Below are 18,436 nucleotides of genomic sequence, written 5' to 3'. Positions count from 1 at the left end.
ACAATTTAGGTGCCCAGCTGTAAGGTCTTGAAGAAGTTAATCCCGGTCATATCACATGGACTTGAAAAGTATGAAGCATGACTGAATGTAGTACCCTAAGTTCATCAAGCATTAAAAATAAGTTTGCATATGAAGATAAGTAAAAGGGATATAAAGAAAAATAAAAACAGCAAGGAAAACACTACACCCTGCACTAACACACAGGCTACAGAGGAAGGAAACAGCATCAATCTAGTCTGAGAAACTAAACCTAAACACAAAAGGCATGTTATACCACTGCCATCTCTAAATTCTTCGCTTAACATTTTTGTCTACATTAAACTGGAGCCTTTGACTCCAGAGTTACAGACTGGGACGACTGTTTTTTACCCATAAAACCCCATGATAAAATTAAACCCTTCATGAAGGCAAGTCAAGCTATATTGAGCTATAAAGTTCAATCATTAAACAGAACTGCACTGAACATATTCTCTCAAGATGCTAAGAAACCACAAAAAAGTTTAACCAGATGTGTGAGTTTAAGGACAAGAATATTGTTTACACAGTTGTAGAAAATAAAGAACGCAAGATAGCAACACCATCAGTGTCTTAATTAAACACAAGTTGCTAAAACACAGCAGGCTTCCCAGAGTAGTGTTTCCTTGATAAAAATTTGTATTTAGTGACAAGATGTTTATCTTAAGTTGACAAAAACACAGTGTAAGAAACTGGGTAATCCAGTATATGCTAAGTGTTGGAGTGCTATGTTTTTCCATAACATCAAACTGAAGGTGAGAAGCAGCTGTCTCATTTTTCTAGAAAAAGGTCATATGACTAACAAATGCGGATGGGGGACGAGTCATTTAAGATTTCAAACTACCAAAGACTTTATTTCAAATTTACTGAGTCTATTTACTCTGTAATCAATGAATTTATGAAAAAGGCAAAAGTAAAGCAATACAAAGAAAGTAAATCAAGTACTTCTTTTGTTCATGTCATCCCTGTATTTTTTTAAGACCATGTTAACTCTAGAACACCTACAAGACAGTCTTCATCAAAAGGAGATGTGCACATCAGGATATTAATTTATATGTACCTTATTCTCTTTTCCTATGTAATGTGAAAGGCTCTTTTATCAACCTCCAGTGAGATCAACCAACATGTCTGTTAAAAAACTAGGGGACACTTAGCTACTTAGGGGGAACACAATGAGAAGAAGAGAGAGAACAGTCAGCCCAAGTTCCAGAAACAGGAAACTGTATTAGTACTCAAAGAAAGGGTTTCCACAAAAAAGCTTCCTGAAAAAATTTCCATTTTTTCTAACGGATAGAATCAAATCTACCTATAAAGTCTATACAAGTTTCCAGACACAGCTCAGTACACTGAACCTTGACTATTTACATTACTTTAAAACTTAGGGAAAATACTCTTTAGAGTAATCCTAAATTTGAGGGGGGCCTCTAAAATAGCATGAGTGATTATAAAATACATCTTCTGTTCTCTATATAAAATGTAAAATATATGTACATTAATGTTCTTTATTGTGCTTGTGAGACAAGTTCTACATCCATCACTTCTCATTTCTGATGTCCATGTCAACTGAATAGCTAGAGTGTAAGTTAAAGTATGAAAAATTTGTTTTCACAGCTCTTTCCTTCTGGTAATAGCAGCTTCAATGCAAGTGACACCCAAACTTCTGCATTTGGAATTTCAAATGGTTTAGCCAAAAGGACTTGTGAGTTTTAGAAACAATCAATCATGTGTAAGTTTTTATCTTCAAGAAAAAAAGAATGACACTGGATAAACACTTTTCCATCTCAGGCATAAACTCAGCAACATTTGTGAGAATATAGATGAGACTAGCAGAGGTTTGGTACGAGTAGTTACAGATTTCCTCCTCTTCAGTTTTCAAAAACAACAGACAATACAAGATTTTGATTCTTAAATTTATTTTTAGCAGGATATGTGTACTAATGGATGGTGACATCATTAGAAGATAGGTCCATGTCCACCACCTGCAACAGAAGCTAGACAGATGTTAAACAATTTAAGAGTTGAAGATGACACTACTTACCCAGGGCAGACTTAAGAAAAGTCACCTACTAAGCAGTATAGTTAGCTTTTGATGCAGATATGAGAGTTTATATTATTTATCTGATGTAAAAATCTTCTGTCAAGATTTAATGCATACATTACCTCAAGTTTGACACAAATCACACATTCCTGTTTAGAAATAACTGTTAGAGAAACTCTTACTCTTATAAACTATATGGCAGGATTGGTTATTCAAAGCTACTTACCTGTAATTTATCTTCAAAAAGATCTGCAAATTTAGGTCTAAAGCTCCATTAGAAGTTTCAAGTTATTAAGAATTCTCTGGGAATTCAAACTCTAACACTGTTAAACCAGGTCAACAGCAGGTAACATTTCTAAACTAAGAATACAACCACTTGCCAAACACCCAGGTATGGTAAAAAACCAGTAAAACTGGATGTCAGAAATATACTGATTGAGGATACAAATTCAGAAAGAAGTTAAGACTTGATACAGTACAACCCAGAGACCACAATATACTCAGAAAAAGTGTGAATAGCCAGAATTCTAACAATGGACACAAACTTGTCTAGAACAAATTAATCTCATCAGAAATTAAAGTTGGGCAGTAAAACCTAGGGACAGATAGCTTATGAAATACAACCTCAAAGAATTAAGTGACAGGCCCTTTCCCAGTGCTATTTCAAATGAGAAGCCAAGGAGTAAGGCTCAGTCTGAGGTATGGTATTCCCAAATACTGTAAAAAAAAAAAAAAAAATAGTCCTTGCTTCAGAAAACATATGCAACTGGCTATAGGTATTCAGTATAATGTTTATCAGTCTGCAAATCCCAAACCAAACAGCACTACTGGTAGTGAGCACAAAGTTATTTCACTCATCTTAACACAAGTTTAGAAGCTTAAGATTTATGTTCCCTACAATGTCTCGGCTCATAGTCCTTTTTTAGCAACCCACACTATACCACACTGATCAACTTAAAAACATTCTTACAATACACCTTAACATCCTAGGACTTAATTTGTTAAAAACAGACTGCTACAGAATCTTAGGACTGTCACCTGCTTTCTAAAGAAAGACCTCTGAAACCAGTCCTGTTTTAAGGACCATGACAGCCTGGGAATAAGCATTTGCTTTCTCTCTTATCTGGTAATACTGGGAAATTGCACTGCTTTCTATTTGCTGAAAACCACCAAGGTGTACTCTCTTCACAGCAGCACTCCATTCACAATTTCTGATTAACTGAGCTCTTGTTTTTTACAGAAGTATAAATCTATCTGAAAGACTAAGTCACTGCCTTTTGAGCAACTCACTATACCAATGGTCTACCACACCTAAACTGGGCCTAATTGCTGATAACGATCTACAAAAAGAAGTGTCTGAAGACAATCAGTCCTACAAAACTAACTGTGGGAACCTGTCCTCCAGTTACACACAGAGAGAAGGTAGGGCACATGATGAAAAGCTTTAAAGCTTCCTGTCCTTTAACCTTCCAGGTTCTATTGTGCAGTTGAATCAGTTGCTAATGCCATCGGCGCTACCATGCACACCATTTGGACAACTGTCCTAATGGCCCTAGTACTACTAACCAGCTAACCTCTAACCAGTTAGAGGCTGTAGAAGCTAGAACTACATTTCACTGGGTTTAATAAATCCTTGATTCAGTTGCGCTGAAACCAGTAATTCAATCCTTATCCTTTAAGTGGCTTTGCAAATCTAGAACTACCAGAAAGATCATTCTGTTCACTAAAGAATATTATTAAACAATGCAATATATAACTAAGACTTATAATGAGGAATAAAAAGAACATGAAAAAAATTCTTTTGTGAAGAATGAAGCCAATATCATTCAGGACAAGTCCTCCTATTTGCACTCCTAAAACTAAGTACATACATATCATGAAGACTGAATGGACTAAAACAACAACCCAGAAAAACAAACACTGAAGTGATTAAAACTGTAACATTACCTAATGTTGAGCTGGTTTAATAGATTTAGAATGCTAGAATAAAACAAAAAACTGTTAATCATATGCTGGAAGTAAAGATCTAACAGTGGCAAATATTTACCTTTGGAGAGAAGTGTTGTTTAGGCAAACTAAAAACATTTGCAAGAACAAGCTTTAGCAAAGAACAGACTAAAACAAAACATTACGCACTTCCAGCTTATGTTCTTTCTCTGCAAGGAATTCTTTTTGACATCGGAGAAAGTCTGACAACATTCGAGTTAGTTGTTTTCTATCATCTATTTCAGCTGCCAACCTGCCATTGTAATCCGCCAGCAACATACATGCATCATCTACCATTTTGGAAAGTTGCTCTCCAGATTCCTTATCTAGAAGGCAAGCAGAGAAAAACAAATACAGCATGATTTCGTGATATACCATTAAGTTCTCAGAACAGCATTTCAGTTCCTGGATCTCCAACCCTCACCTGTTATTCTGTCTAACAGGGACACATCTTGGACCTCTATAGGCAAAGACGCTATTCTCTGATGAACTGCTGCATCCCCAGAGGCAGCGTTTTCTAGTTCTTGTAATGCTCTAATGAGATCTGTGGTCTGAAAGAAGCATGCAAGATTGAGACTAGTTTAAATAACAGCCCCTAGTACAAAACAGTATTTCACAATAAGCTTAAGGAATCCATTTGACAGCAATTTTATCAGCATTTATGATACCAACATTAGAGCAACACTCTACCCTCTCCTCTCTCAGACTAAAAACTAAATAAACCCAAATCATTAACTCTCAGAACAACATTGCAGTGTTCCTAGTTTAAAAGGTCACTTTCCTAAAATAGATTTTTCACAGAATCTTAAAGGTTAGAAGGAACCTCAAAAGATCATCTAGTCCAACCCCCTCATTGAAGCAGGATCACCTAGAATAGGTCACACAGGAATTCATCCAGGTGGTTTTGAATGTCTCCTGAGGAGACTCCACAACCCATCTGGGCAGCCTGTGCCAGTGCTCTGTCACCTTCACAGTGAAGAATATTTTCCTTCTGTTTCTTTGGAACCTCTTATGTTCCAGCTTGTACCCACTGCCCCTTGTCCTATCATTGGACATCACTGAGAACAGCCTGGCTTCATCCTCCTGACATCCTTCCCTTACGTATTTGTAAACTGGACTACTTATAAATCTTTGCTTTTGACAGCAGTGATTATCTGACAGTACTTTCCATTTTACTGTACATTTTTTGAAATTATTTTTTTTGTAGTTTTGTGTCACTATCCCTTCAGACTAGATCAGTGTACTTCTTTTGGAAGTAAGGTTGATGTTCAAAGAACCCTAGATGTCTGTTATAGAGAAATATACTAAATTGTGATTATTTGAGGACAACAATTCTTTGCCTTTGCAGATGGGGCAGTACCATACATTCTGGTTTAGTGGCAAACTGGCTAAAGTTATAGCTTCACTTACAACCTGAAGTACTTTGAAGAAAAGTTTCAGGGGTGCTCACCCTTGCTCAAAAATGGTGTCTCATTAAAAAGAAAAGTGTAGATCATTCAAAAACAAGACTAGCTGAAAAATTATATATCAAACCATAAAATATAGATTTTTATGAACGTGCTTTTACCTGTGGAGGGTCAGTGGGAGAACTTCGAGGGGAACAGTTATTTTCATCAACTTTTATTTGTTCATATGTGCGCTTCCTCACCTTTCTGTCTCCATCTAAATGAAAATAAACCAAGGAGTCAGGGAAGTAATATCTCAAACACAAGACTGAATCTTCACATAAAAACAAAATACTTACACAAAGCTTGCCTAAGCTGTTCTAATACATCATTTTCATAAACAGACCTTTCTTCCCAGATAGAAAGCACTCGGCCAAGGTGTTTCTTACAACTCTCATCAGACTCACTGTTAAAAGGAAAAAAAGTAAAATATCAGCACTAGGTAGAAGTATATCACTGCTTCATAACTATCTTTCACAGAAGGACCCTGGCACTCCTTAGTAAAACCAAAGTATCGGAAGTCTAATGTCAGAAAATAACAAAATACACATTTTAAAGAAAAAAACAAACTACAAAGACCAGTTCATGCCCTAGCAAGAACAAGACAGACAATGTCCAAGTCTCCCTTATTGTTTGCTTGCTCAACCCATAAATCTGTACGCCTGTAACTCTATTATGCAAGCACTTCAAATACATTTGTGTTGTATCAGCATTTCACACGTGCCATGTGAAAATAATTCTGCATCCTCATCTAAGATGATGAATGGCTGCCGGAGAAAACAAATCATGCAACGTAAGTAATGAAAAATATCAAACTGTTGTAGCATATAAATGCAGACTGAAAGCACAGCTAACAGCTTTCTAAGACAAAACAGAATTAAAGCATTCACTATGTAACTTCATCCAACAGCATTAAGACTATTCCAGATCAAAAGAGCATCTAAAAAATTAAACTAACAAGATCTCAAGGACAGAAGTAGCACAGAAGGACTAGCTGGGTCAGAAAAGATGGACTTCTCTAAAAATATCTCTCAAATACAGCATGATGACAGTTTACTGTACCTTGAAACATGCTTAAAAGCTTCCACTATTACTGGAGCAAAGTCTTTTGTAAATTCTGGTCCTTTCCTTTTGCTGTTCTGTATGACATCATTGGCCAAGTACAGGAATGTCAGCTTCCTATTTGGTTTTGCTAATAAAAAGAGCAATAAACAAGAATAATCAGTAATTTTAATTCCTCCAATTAATAGCCATTTATCTACATTTATATTAAGCACAAAATAACCTTAAATCAAATGTGTTTTTCCTATTCTTGTTAGAACATTTCACTCTAATTTTGTATTTTAAAATGTGAAGACTCCTGTCACCCATTGGCCTTTCTCTTCTACTGTTATGCTTTGCTCAGATTCCTCTTCCTTTACAATGTGACACAAGTTTGCCCTAGCACCACCTCAAAAAAAAACCCAGAAAAAAGCATGATATTTCAAAATGTTGATTGGCCTCTAACTATTTTTAGGTGTTTTCCTCAGCCTTCATCCATTTCCTTCAAGTACTTCAGCTTCCCTTTGAGACATGAAGCCCTCTGACAAGAAGCTTCACATATCCACAGTCGTTCATGTAATGAATCTCCTCCTTTCAGTTTAAATTTCACCTTACACAACCACTCCTCAATCTTATATTTGAGCCAATCAGTCAATCCCTAATCAGTCTCTCCAGATCACTGTGATACTCCCCTCATCATTAAAACGCTCAAGTGCCTGGAGGTATAATATCAAAAATAACACAAACAAAAAAACCCCTCACTCTCAGGCTGCTATGGTGCAACTCTCATCTAAAGATCTTAAGCACTCTACCCTCTTCCCATTAATGTGCAATAGATCACAAGCTTCAAATTTACAGGTTGCTTTTGAAAATCTATTCCATGTTTTCTGAGTGTTTCTACTCAGATGTTTTCATTTACCATCACAATTGTTTAATCTTCATTAGTCTACTGGTTTTTCAAAGCTACAACTCTTACTGTAACACTTCTAACCTTTTGTTAGCACCAGGAAAACTTTCAATATTCATTACCATCATACATTTCAGTATGTATGCTCTGACTTTAACAAGAGTTTTCTCTTGAAAGACAAGATTTTAATCTTTTCTGCCCTCCCAAGCAAAGCAGTATGGTGGTAAAGCCAATCTAGGATTTTTTTTAAATTCATACTTAGCTCCTAATGTGATCTGATTTTGTTAATTCCCACTCCAACCTCTTAAATATGCAAAACCACCACCCTCACATTAACAGAAAATTCAATGTTGGTATGCTGCCATTATAAAGAAGTGTTTTTGGCAATAGATTTCACCTTACAGAAAGAATCCTCTGAAGGATGTCTTCTTTGAGTACCGATTTCTTCCCATCCTACTTTTAAACCCCATTTTAAAAGTGAAAAATGCACCTGTCTCTTAGAATCAAGGCAAAATAAAAAGTGGCAAAAAAAATAGTTTGGAAATGCAGGACACAAGGTGAATCTATTAGAAGTCTGCTCCAAACAGTGAAGTGATTACATGCAAACCACCAGGAAATTCATCTATTTGTTCAAAATCTGGCTAAACCGCACTGCAGATTTTATAAACTCCTGCTACTTAATTTCTGTGTTCAAAACTGACAATATAGGAATATATATCTTACTTTTGTTTCAGATAAATCATAGTTCTGACACATAGAAAGTTTTGAATTATTCAGAGAGAATCTCATAAAACATCTCCCGTCTCAGGGGCATACCAAAATTAACTACCATTTACCAAAGTTGATCGTGCCCTGCTCCCTATTTCTTAAATAAGCCCAGAATTAGGACTCAAAATCTAATGAAGCAGACTGTTGAATATATTACATCCTCTGAACTGCATGCAGGACAGATTCCTGACCATCCATTTCAGAGAAAAACAGTAGTCATACTTTAATCCTTAGTGATATAACCCATTTGTGACAGATCTCAACTTGTTTCCAACTAGGAATACTAAATCAACTGAGCTGGTGAAGATGGGGGATGTATTCAGTGCCATGAATTCAAGTCATGTCAATTCTCACAAAGCCTATATTTCATCAATTAACTACAGTAAATAGATCAATATGATACATTTGGAAAAACCATGCTAAAATCCAGACAGTTACTTTCAAGCTTACTTCCTCCAGTATTACCTTTTCAGCTTCCTACTATAATTCAACAGAAGCAAAGCTGCACATAACGAATAAAAATCCTCAAAACATTATTAAGCTATCTGGGGCTTTGGTTAGAAACGCAACTTACGTTCATAAAGAATGTTGTGAAGTAAAACTTAACTCCTCTTTCTCTAAGAATGCCCTGCGAAAAATTTCAAGTCTAAAAATTATGCCTATTCTTAAGAAGTGTTCCTTTTCCTTTGACAAATCTTCAGAAGTTACATACTGACCTACTACCACTCTGCCTTATACACAAGGCTAAAGTGGAATGTAACCTTTAGATACTGAGGCTGACAACTTCGAGTTGAAAAAACTCAAAGTGTTCTATTGCTCTACTATGACTGTAAATTAATTATTGAAGCCTGAAACAGAAAATTGAAGTTCCAGACCAGATTGATCTATTCTGAAAAAAACTGTTTAAAGCAGAAACTTTACCAGCAGTGACATTAACTTTTCAGTCCTGGGCAGTGATGTACTTTAGAACACTAAAATGAGTCAAAAGAACAGACCATACTAAAAAGTGAGCTCAACATATGGTAAGGTTATCAGCAAAATCACTGAAACGAAAGAAAAAAGTTAAGGATATGGAAGGCACATACTACCAGAGTATATAGTGTTAGAAGTAGCTAGACAGCAGCATCTCTGGTACACTAACAGCACAGTCTGCAAACACAACACTGATAGGAAAGTATCCATGTAGGTAGGACTGAATCACGTTTTCAGCAGTTCTGAACAGTGTTCAAACTCTTTTTCTCGTTTTGGTTACTTTTACCCACTAAAGCAGTCACAAAAGCAGCTCCCTGAAACACTGGATTCTGAAATAACGGTGCTGGTACGTATGAGGGTCATATTAGGCAGATTACTCTTAAAACATTCACAATGAGACTGAGTTTGGCAACTCACAACTGAAAGTAAGTCTGTCCAAGAAACACACCTAACATTTAAATACCAGTGAATATTCTGCAGGTATTCAGGCATTCCATCATCAAGTCTCTGTTTTAAGTATCCTGTGCTTCTTAGGAATGCATACTTGTTAGCCCAGCCCAGGTGTTCCTGTCTCTCTACTAGTCCAACACATATGCCCAGACACTGTATGTTTGAATCCACAATAATTCAGAGAATTGTTAACACTGGCGATCCACTACCTCAGTATAAGAAACTCTAGTATTTTACTTTGTAAGTCATTAAGTATGCTATTTTCACTGAGGTTATCTCTGGCAAACAAAGCCAGCACAATCACCCATAACTGTCTATCCAGGTTTACCTCCTGGCATTGGAAATCAAGCTCCCATGAAGATTACTAGAAACATGCCCACTAGTCTAGTGCTGTTGCACATTTCTTCCCTAGAGCTGAGAGCTATTTGCTTTCTTAAGACATACAGGATGAAGCTTCAGAGAAACATACAAGAGTAAGGGATTTCACCTAAATCTCACTACAGGCTTATAGACTATTCACCTGTCTGAAAATGTTACATCAGGCATTAACCTGCCATAGGCTGGCAGGAAGTTTTGAGAAAAATAAGCATCAGTAGGTTAAAATCCCACAACAGTTATCAGCACTGAGTAGTCTCTTTTTTTGTTAAAGTTTTCTATGGATTCAGATAAAGATTTGGCTCAATTGCTTTTGAATTCCATTAGCCTATACAAATACAGCAGAACATATGAGTGTCAGTACTTCTCCCAAAATCCCCAGGATGCTTCATACATTCTTAAGAGAAATTACATGACATCTTTGTAAACACCTGAGAAGCTTTCAAGCTTTTTATTACAAGACGTAACTCATGTTTAAGTCAGTAGCACTGAAACTTGAGTGCAAGATCAGCGATCCTTTACACTGAGAGCTAATGTGAGGTTTTTATGCCAGCTCATTAAGTGTAGCACCTTTGGTACCATTACTGTAAGTATGACTGTAAAAAGTCACTTGAGAGGCTACCATCAGGACAGACAATTCAAAGATAATATAATCCACAAAAGGTATGTTGTACAATGAGCACTTCATCTTAAAATTTATTAACCATCTGAAAGTTCAACATGGCAGTCATCCGATTCTCCTGGTAAATTTTATCAAGGCTTGAAAACTACTGCGTTTCCTATTCAAAGAGGAGAATGAAACTGGCCACAAAACGTCTGTTCAAAGTTTGAGGGTCCAACAATCTTGATTTTGAGTTTGGAGGCTAGCAGACAAAAGGAACACTAAACACAGCCAATAGCTGGGAAAAGGGCCATCAGCATCAAATTACCATAGGGATTTGAGAAAGTTGGTCACAAACTAAGGAAACCATTCCAACATAATTACATTGCAAAAGCTTTCCTCTGCACTTAGTGCTTCTTGAATTACCTGAATAAATGAAACAAGCCAATCCTTTTGTTGTCTCCTGGCTGGTGCAATGCCAAAGTGGATATGAATCAACAACAGTTGAAGGATAGGAAAGAGACAGTGCACGTAAGTAATCAGAACAAGATGAAAGACAGGCAGGTACAGGTAAGATACCAAGATGTGAGTGGTACAGTAATACATGAATATAGATTTGTTCATATCATGTTCCTTCAAGAGTAATATTAGAGAGATAACTAGTCAGGCTGGATGACACAACCCAAACATGACCACAAGCGAGAGTCTTATTTTGCTAATCTGTTGCTCCTGACTGTAGGCCATTTTGTAAATTATATATGTAGCAAATTTCTCCAACTTGAATCAATAACTGCCATTAACCTGAAGTTTAGCCTGCTGTTGGTTGATCTCTAAAACTTTTTGCATAGATGAGAAGATTCAGGTGGATAAGTAGGAAGGTACACACAAGCACCTCTGTCAAGTATCTTAACAGCTTCCTCAAGAACATCTACTAACCAATGAAACCAGTAAATCTTTTAAATAATGCAAAATCTTTTTAGTCTCTCAAGTAAAACATATTGGCCAACAACATTACCACCATTACGTAAAATTATCTTACAGTCGTCAGTACAGAAAGATTCCTTCTCTTGAGAGAAAAAAAAGACACTAAATAGTACTGAAATAACTGCTTTAAATCAGGAACTTGTTTCCCGAAATCCATGTCACATCTACAGGGCAACATATTTCCACCACTTTTGTCTGTGATTCTGCTCCAAATTGATTAGATACTTGACTGAATGTCTGAGTAATTCAGATGCAGTACAACTTTCAAACCTGGTTTCAATGTTGCTTTCTCAATTTGTCTACTACAATCCTTTATTTTCCAATTTTCAGTAGCATTGAGCAACTGTCACAACAGCCACTAGCTTCAGAAAAATGTATTGCATCAGTGCCAACAGGGATGACTGAGGACCCAAACACTAGCATATGGCCCAGCAGCAGAAGTTGTAGACAAACTGCCATAAATAATAATAGTCACTTCTTACACCAATGAACGACTTCAGCATCCCAAACTACAAACTATTCAGGCACATTAAGTTGGAACAGCAGGTGAACTGGCAGAGACAAATGCTAAAAATACATCCCTCTGTAGCAGCCCAGATGTACTTACACAATTGTGGCTGTCTTAAAGACAATGGCTAACCTGTATGAGTTTTGCAGTGAAGCCAATGTTAGTGTGACACAGGTGGATTGATGGATGATACTCCAAACTATCTCAGCGGGTGTCTGGGAGGGTAGGGTGAGTGCAAGTTCAACATCAGTTTCTGAGACTGACTCATCTATGATATGCTACTTCAGGCTCTAGGGAAACAGGTACCTGAATCTGAAATTACGTTTAGAGATACACCATGACAACTTTTAAAACATCACTAGGACATAAGTATCTAAGAAATGACCAAGTTGGACCCAGGTAAGCTAGTAGAATAGGAGTTGACAAGAAAAGAGTCTACTACAGACAACTGACTGGAACTTGAAATTAAAAGTCCCATAGTATCTAACTCAAATATTTTGCAATTTATTTCTTCTTTCAAAAGCAATGCATTTTAACCCAGGACAACAAATACCACACAGACTCTACTGAACTATTCAGTAGCAAGCACTATTCATCCTTGAAGGCTGATGCTTTGAATTATGGAACTGAATTTTTTATTTCAAAACAAAACACGCAAACAACAAACCCCTACAGTTGCAGAGAACCCAGAAACCAGGGAGTAAGAGAGGTATGCATGAGAACATATATGATTTGCAAATAACAAAAAAGTCTCAATAGCCTTCATTTTAGAAGACTGCCTTCAGGGGAGCTCTTAAGGGTTTTCTCAGCAGCTACTGAGTGGCTGCAGGCTTACACAACAAAATTTTATGTGTAATGCCACTATAGCTTAAAAAAATCGTAAACCAAACCCTTTATGGGTACACAAAATGGAATAATTGATGTATTCGCAATAGTTAATTAGTACTACTTAAATACTGAGTAAGCTTACGACTACAAGTAGTTAACTATTTAAGTTTGGAGTGTTACATTTCATAAATCTGAAAGCTAGCTGAAGCAGGATCCTTTTCCTCAGCACACAATTTGCAAGCCCTTACAAAATTATTCCTAAGCCCTACTCAAAAGGTCTCTGTAAAGTAATCAGGTTATTTGGCAACATTATCACAAAAATTAATCCATACTATTTACTTTGAAGCAATCATGAAGCTACTCCATATCACGAGTACCAAATTAAAAACCCACACTTTTCTAGAATAACAATCCAATCTGCAAGAGATTCTCACGTGAAGATATTTACTACAAATGAAGTGCTTGAAGAGTAGCCTCCTCACCAGATTATTTATTCCATAAATCAACTATAAAAGTCAAAAGAACACAGACTCATGATGAACACAAGCCAGTGCTAACACAGGCCTAATGGGGTGATACTATCCTCAGAATCTCCTTTGTGCCAGCATCGGGGAATTCATCTACTTCAAAACTAATTATTGGTTTTGCTGGATCTTTAGCATCAGCACAGCACAAGATACTGTCAGCTAAAAAACTATCAGAAATATTTAAAACCATTTAACCAATAGTAGAGTGGAAAAAGAGTTGTTCTGATGTCATTGTAGACCACTACTTATCTGCCAAAACAGGAGAAATCTTTGTTATTTCATTAGTTGTCATTCAAGTCAAAAGCACTCTAATAGTCTTTTCTCATCATCAGTGAACAAAAGATCAGTGAACTACAGAATTTGTTCTCCACTAATCATAGTAACAGTGAAAAAAACCCCCACCATTGCATACAGCAAATTGTCAAGTACCTTGAGTGATGCTCAAGTGGTTAAGCACATATCAGAACCAGGAATACTGAATACTCCAGGCAGAGCACCTGCTCTGTCCCAGTCCATCCATGCACAATCTTGACATCAGTCATTAAACAGCACACGTCTGTGCTCAGTGGGTATCTTGAAGGATATGATGTATAATTCTTTATCATAATTTCATCAAACTACTGGGCATATAAGACATCCTTTCCTTAAATAATTACTAGGACCACTCAAGTGTCATCATTACTTTCACAATATAGTCAATTATGGAATACATTATACTAGCTTTCATCCATTTTTTTTATTATTTATAATAATAATCCTATGAAGTCTACATGCCAGTATTTCATGCAGACAGAAGTTACAGTAGCGTTAGGGGAAAAGCATAGATGCATTCTGCTTCAGGAACCAGTTCCAGCAACTTTCTTGATAAAATCAAGACAATTCCAACATTACATAACTGCTCCACGTTGTGACAAAGACATGCAAGTCTCGCCTGCTCTCCAAGTTTACATCTCAGTGCAAATATTCACCAAGAGAATCCATGAAAGCTAAACTTGTAGATGAAGGTGTTTGGAATTGAAGATCTATAGAAATGCCCTAATAAGGAACCAATTAATCTGAGTAAACAGGGACTAAGATTTTATACTGCCTAAGCTAGATGTACATTTGAGAAGCTGTCTCTTCACCTCTACTCCAACATTATAAAGATAATGACTACTTTAAAATATAAAAATCAGAATGAAACACTTAGGAACAAAAGAGCTGTGATCCTAGTACTTGTTTTCCTGAATAACTGAAGACATCTTCAGAAAGGTCTATGCAAGCTGACCTGACACAAGAGATCTTCTACCAAAACTGAAAGTATTCAGAAAAAAATGTAGTATGACACTGTATAACCAAGTGAGTTGTACACAATACAACGTTCCACAAGGCTGAAAGGAAGTGGGCTAGAAGGACGGTCTGGAGACAGGAGTGACAATAAAAAAAGGGATACAATGAAAGGAAATAAAATTTAGAAGGGTAAGGTTCAATTTCCAGTTCCAGGACAGTACTGCCCAGCAACAGACAACACCAGAGTTGTGTGTTCACATTTCCTAAACAGAGGTCACTTCCTCTCAGGCAGGAGGGAAATAATGTTTCTATGGCTTAGATAGCAGGCAAGTTGAGAGCCTTAAACTTACTCTGTGGCTTCATTGCTAGCATTCTGCTTCCCGATGTTTTACGCAAGTCTTCACCACAGGATACTGTCCTCATCTTTCACATGCTGCCTACTTAGACCACTAAATCTACCCTTTGGGTATTAGAGACTGTCTTACAATTCTGTGCTGCAATTGGCACAAACTTAATAGTCGGTAAATGTAAGCTATCACTTATGAAGTTCATGTACTACTATCAGAGATGGAAGATTAAAATACATCCTGTGTACATTATTAGCTTCAAATGAAGTGGTAGAGAAGCACAAGAAAGAAGAAAGACTTCACATAAGGCTGAAAAGCTCTGAAGGTGCAGGACCTTGAAAGCAACTAAGCTACTCTTACTGGAGGTGGACTATCATATGCCTTCCATTGACTGTTGAAGACTGGCTTCCAAAAAGAGGTCACCAGAAAAATCTTACTTAGAAGCAGCGACAGCTGGATGACAGCTTCGATAAACTGAAGATAAAAGCGGTTACAGCAGCTATGTTCATCTGATCTGCAAAACCGGCTTAAAAATCAAAGGCAGATATCAAATGCTGAGAAAAAGCAAAGTACTCCCATAAGTTCATAAAAAAGATTGTTATCCTTGCTTCTCAATCCCAACATTTCATTTCTCCAATTACTTAAACACCACAACAGGAAAACTATGCTAAAGTTAAGGACTTACCATTAATAGTATCAACTATTATGAAACAAAACTCTGTGTCAATTAGTTTCAGATACATTTTTGATAGCATTCAGAATACCAAACACTTCAGTTGTTGGTTTAGAAGGCCCAGAAAGGTGACATGTTTTACAGGCAGATGGGAAATCTTGTTCTCAGAACAAGAAAGTAAGCTTGCACCAAACATACTGCCAAAATGTTTAAGATGAAATATGCCCCCAAATGTCTTTCTTTAGGCAACATAGAAAAAAGAATTTAACCCATGCTTGAAAGTTCAAAAGATCATTTCACATAAAAAGCATACTTAAAAATACAGTAACCATGAATACTCTACTATACTGCAAAGAGCTTAGTATTACCTCATCGATATTGATTTTAAAATCAGTCCAATTTATTTGCTATAACTGTGAAGTTATACCCCCTAAACAAGAGATAGTCATGATCCTGCCATGCACTGCTTTCATTCCATTATACATCACTTATTCAAGTCAACTATTGCTCTTAGTGTTGTTGAAGCTAAGGGAGCGGTTCCTCTTCCCTAAGTCCTGTCATGGCCCTGTGCTACTTTTCCTCTCCACTTGAAAACCTAGCCTTCTACTTCTCCCATTAAGGGCCGACACATTAATGGGGCTCCAAACAAAGCTCCTGGAAAACAGTAGCATTTCCTAGGGCAAGATAAGGAGTTCTCGCAAGTGATTTTTCTTCTTCTTAAATGAGACAACTTAAAATCAAGTTATTTTCTAGACAGGTCAAATAAACCTTTACATGTGTTTTCTCCCTTTCCGTGCTGAACCACTGCCAATAGCTTCAAGTTCTTTTCTGTTGAAATTAAAGCCAGGTAACAATATTAAGTCTGTGCACTCAACATCAAATACTTGATAGAGCTAAAGAAACACTTTTTTTTATTATGTTAACATCACTACTAGACATCTGGCAAAAGTTAGAAACAAAAACCACTTTGGACACATTAAATCCCTCTTTCCCCAGTGTTCACATTCTCAATTGCCCCAGCAGAATAAGTATTATTACAATTAACCATCATTAAAAAAAAACGTGAGAAGGAGCCTCCTCAGAGACATCTCACTAACGGATGAATAGGTGGGAGAACAGAGAAGCCAGGAGAGTGGAGGAAAAAAAAAAGAGTAAAAAGAAAAAAGTAAAACAAAAAAAGAAGACGGAGATTAAGTACTTCTCGGCCCACAGCCATCAAGAAACTTGAGACCCAAGGTTTAGCACTTTCTCCAGAAGCATCGTTCTCCCCAGTCGTCGGTGAGGGCCGAGTGGGCCTACCCACTCTTCCTCCCTCCCTCCCTCCCTCCGCCTTGTTCCTGGGCTCGACAGGCCGAGAAGCCTTGCCATTCTCCCCTTGGCTGCCACACACCCTAGGGCGGCCTCCTACGGCGGTCGCGCCGGCCGCCGCCTTCCCCAGACCCGCCGCCCCCGAGGAAAGCCCCATACAGTACTCGAGGGCAGCAAAAGGCCCGGCAGTGGCCGTGCTGGCCTCACCTTTTCGCAGCTCCCGCTCCCACACGCTGACGATGAGCGCCGAGTGCTTGCGGTGGTGGATGAGCCACAGGCTCAGGGTCTGCACGCTCTGCTGCGAGTTGCTCAGCTCCGACAGCTTCCGCTCCAGCGCCGCCTCCGAGAACGCCGACATAGCCGGGCCGGGCCGCGCTCAGCCTCACCGGCCCTGCCCGGCTCCGCCGCGCTGAGTCCCCGCCTCTCTGCCCCAGCGGGGGAGGAGCCGGGCGAGCCCCGTCCCTTCCCGTCCCACCGGCGGCCACTTCCGCGAGCCCCGGCAGGCCGACGATAACAAAATGGCGGCAGCCGACCCTCCCCCAGAGCCGCCCTGATCCGCCCACCTTTCTCCTGCTGTCCTCACTTCCGGCGGAGCCCCAGAACGCGGTGGGCGGGTACTGCAGCGGTGTTTGGGGCGCCGGCCGTTCCAGTCCGAGGGGTTCTGGCGGCTGTCCCGGCAGCCCTCGCGCGGCGGTGCGGCGGCCTGCCTCTCTTCAAGCACATTACTGAGGGACGGTGGAGAGCTGTCCTCAGGGCCCTGTGCCTGGCTCTAGGATGTGGCTTGCAGAGGCAGAGTTAGGGAGTGTTACTACAAAAAAGGATTCTAATGATCCTGTGATTTTTGCCCTGTGAAATAACATAAAAAACCCCAGAAGTAAGGTGCCAAGGCAACCCAGGCCTACCATTATTTTCGTTTTTCACCTAGCAGGTTAAGTAACTTTGTGACACAGGGTGCATGATGTTTCTTTTGCAGATAGAGAAGTACTCCACAATGGCTTCTTTCTTTAAACTTGCCTCTTTTTTTCTTAATCTCTTGGCATTGACAGTATTGTGGCAGAATTCCACAGTTCAATGGTGAGATTATGTACAAAAACATTGCTTCTTAGTTGTTTTAAATATACTCTCTTAAAGCTTCATTGAATCCTTGTGACTTGTCCTGTTTTGGAAACGGAATAAAAATGGTTCACTGCTTATCTTTGCATTCTTTCTTAGATTTAGTATTGTGTCATCTTTAGTCATTTTTCAAGCTGGGGAATCCAAGCCGGTTCTGACATGGAAGGTGCCCTTGGCTGCTAAACACGAGTGGCATTTCTAGTCTCAATGTGAGCATTTCTAGCCTTTTTGTGACCTGATCTAGGTGGACCTGCTTTAGCAGGGGGTTGGACTAGATGATC

At 38.4% G+C, this 18,436-nt stretch overlaps 1 protein-coding gene across 5 annotated transcripts in view; it reads right to left on the bottom strand.

Moving 5' to 3' along the window:
• The window catches only part of RPRD1A (regulation of nuclear pre-mRNA domain containing 1A), a 46,396-nt gene extending 28,822 nt beyond the window's left edge, over positions 1–17,574 (bottom strand). For 2 of the 5 annotated variants that reach the window (XM_061994433.1, XM_061994432.1), the window contains exons 1-6: positions 17,250–17,574; positions 6,547–6,676; positions 5,784–5,890; positions 5,607–5,701; positions 4,464–4,590; positions 4,190–4,365 (exon numbers count right to left, since the gene is read on the bottom strand). In XM_061994433.1, the coding sequence (XP_061850417.1) occupies positions 4,190–4,365; positions 4,464–4,590; positions 5,607–5,701; positions 5,784–5,890; positions 6,547–6,676; positions 17,250–17,400 (786 nt within the window). In that variant the 5' untranslated portion in view covers positions 17,401–17,574. Of the gene's footprint in view, positions 1–1,911; positions 2,771–4,189; positions 4,366–4,463; positions 4,591–5,606; positions 5,702–5,783; positions 5,891–6,546; positions 6,677–17,249 lie in introns of those variants that run through there. The other 3 variants (XM_061994436.1, XM_061994435.1, XM_061994437.1) reach the window with 3 other exon arrangements.
• Positions 17,575–18,436: the final 862 nt, after the last annotated feature.

This window comes from Colius striatus, chromosome 4 (genome assembly GCF_028858725.1).
Source record: "Colius striatus isolate bColStr4 chromosome 4, bColStr4.1.hap1, whole genome shotgun sequence".
Classification (NCBI taxonomy): domain Eukaryota; kingdom Metazoa; phylum Chordata; class Aves; order Coliiformes; family Coliidae; genus Colius; species Colius striatus.
Note: the sequence above shows the minus strand (reverse complement) of the source record. Positions and strands in the feature narration are given on the sequence as shown.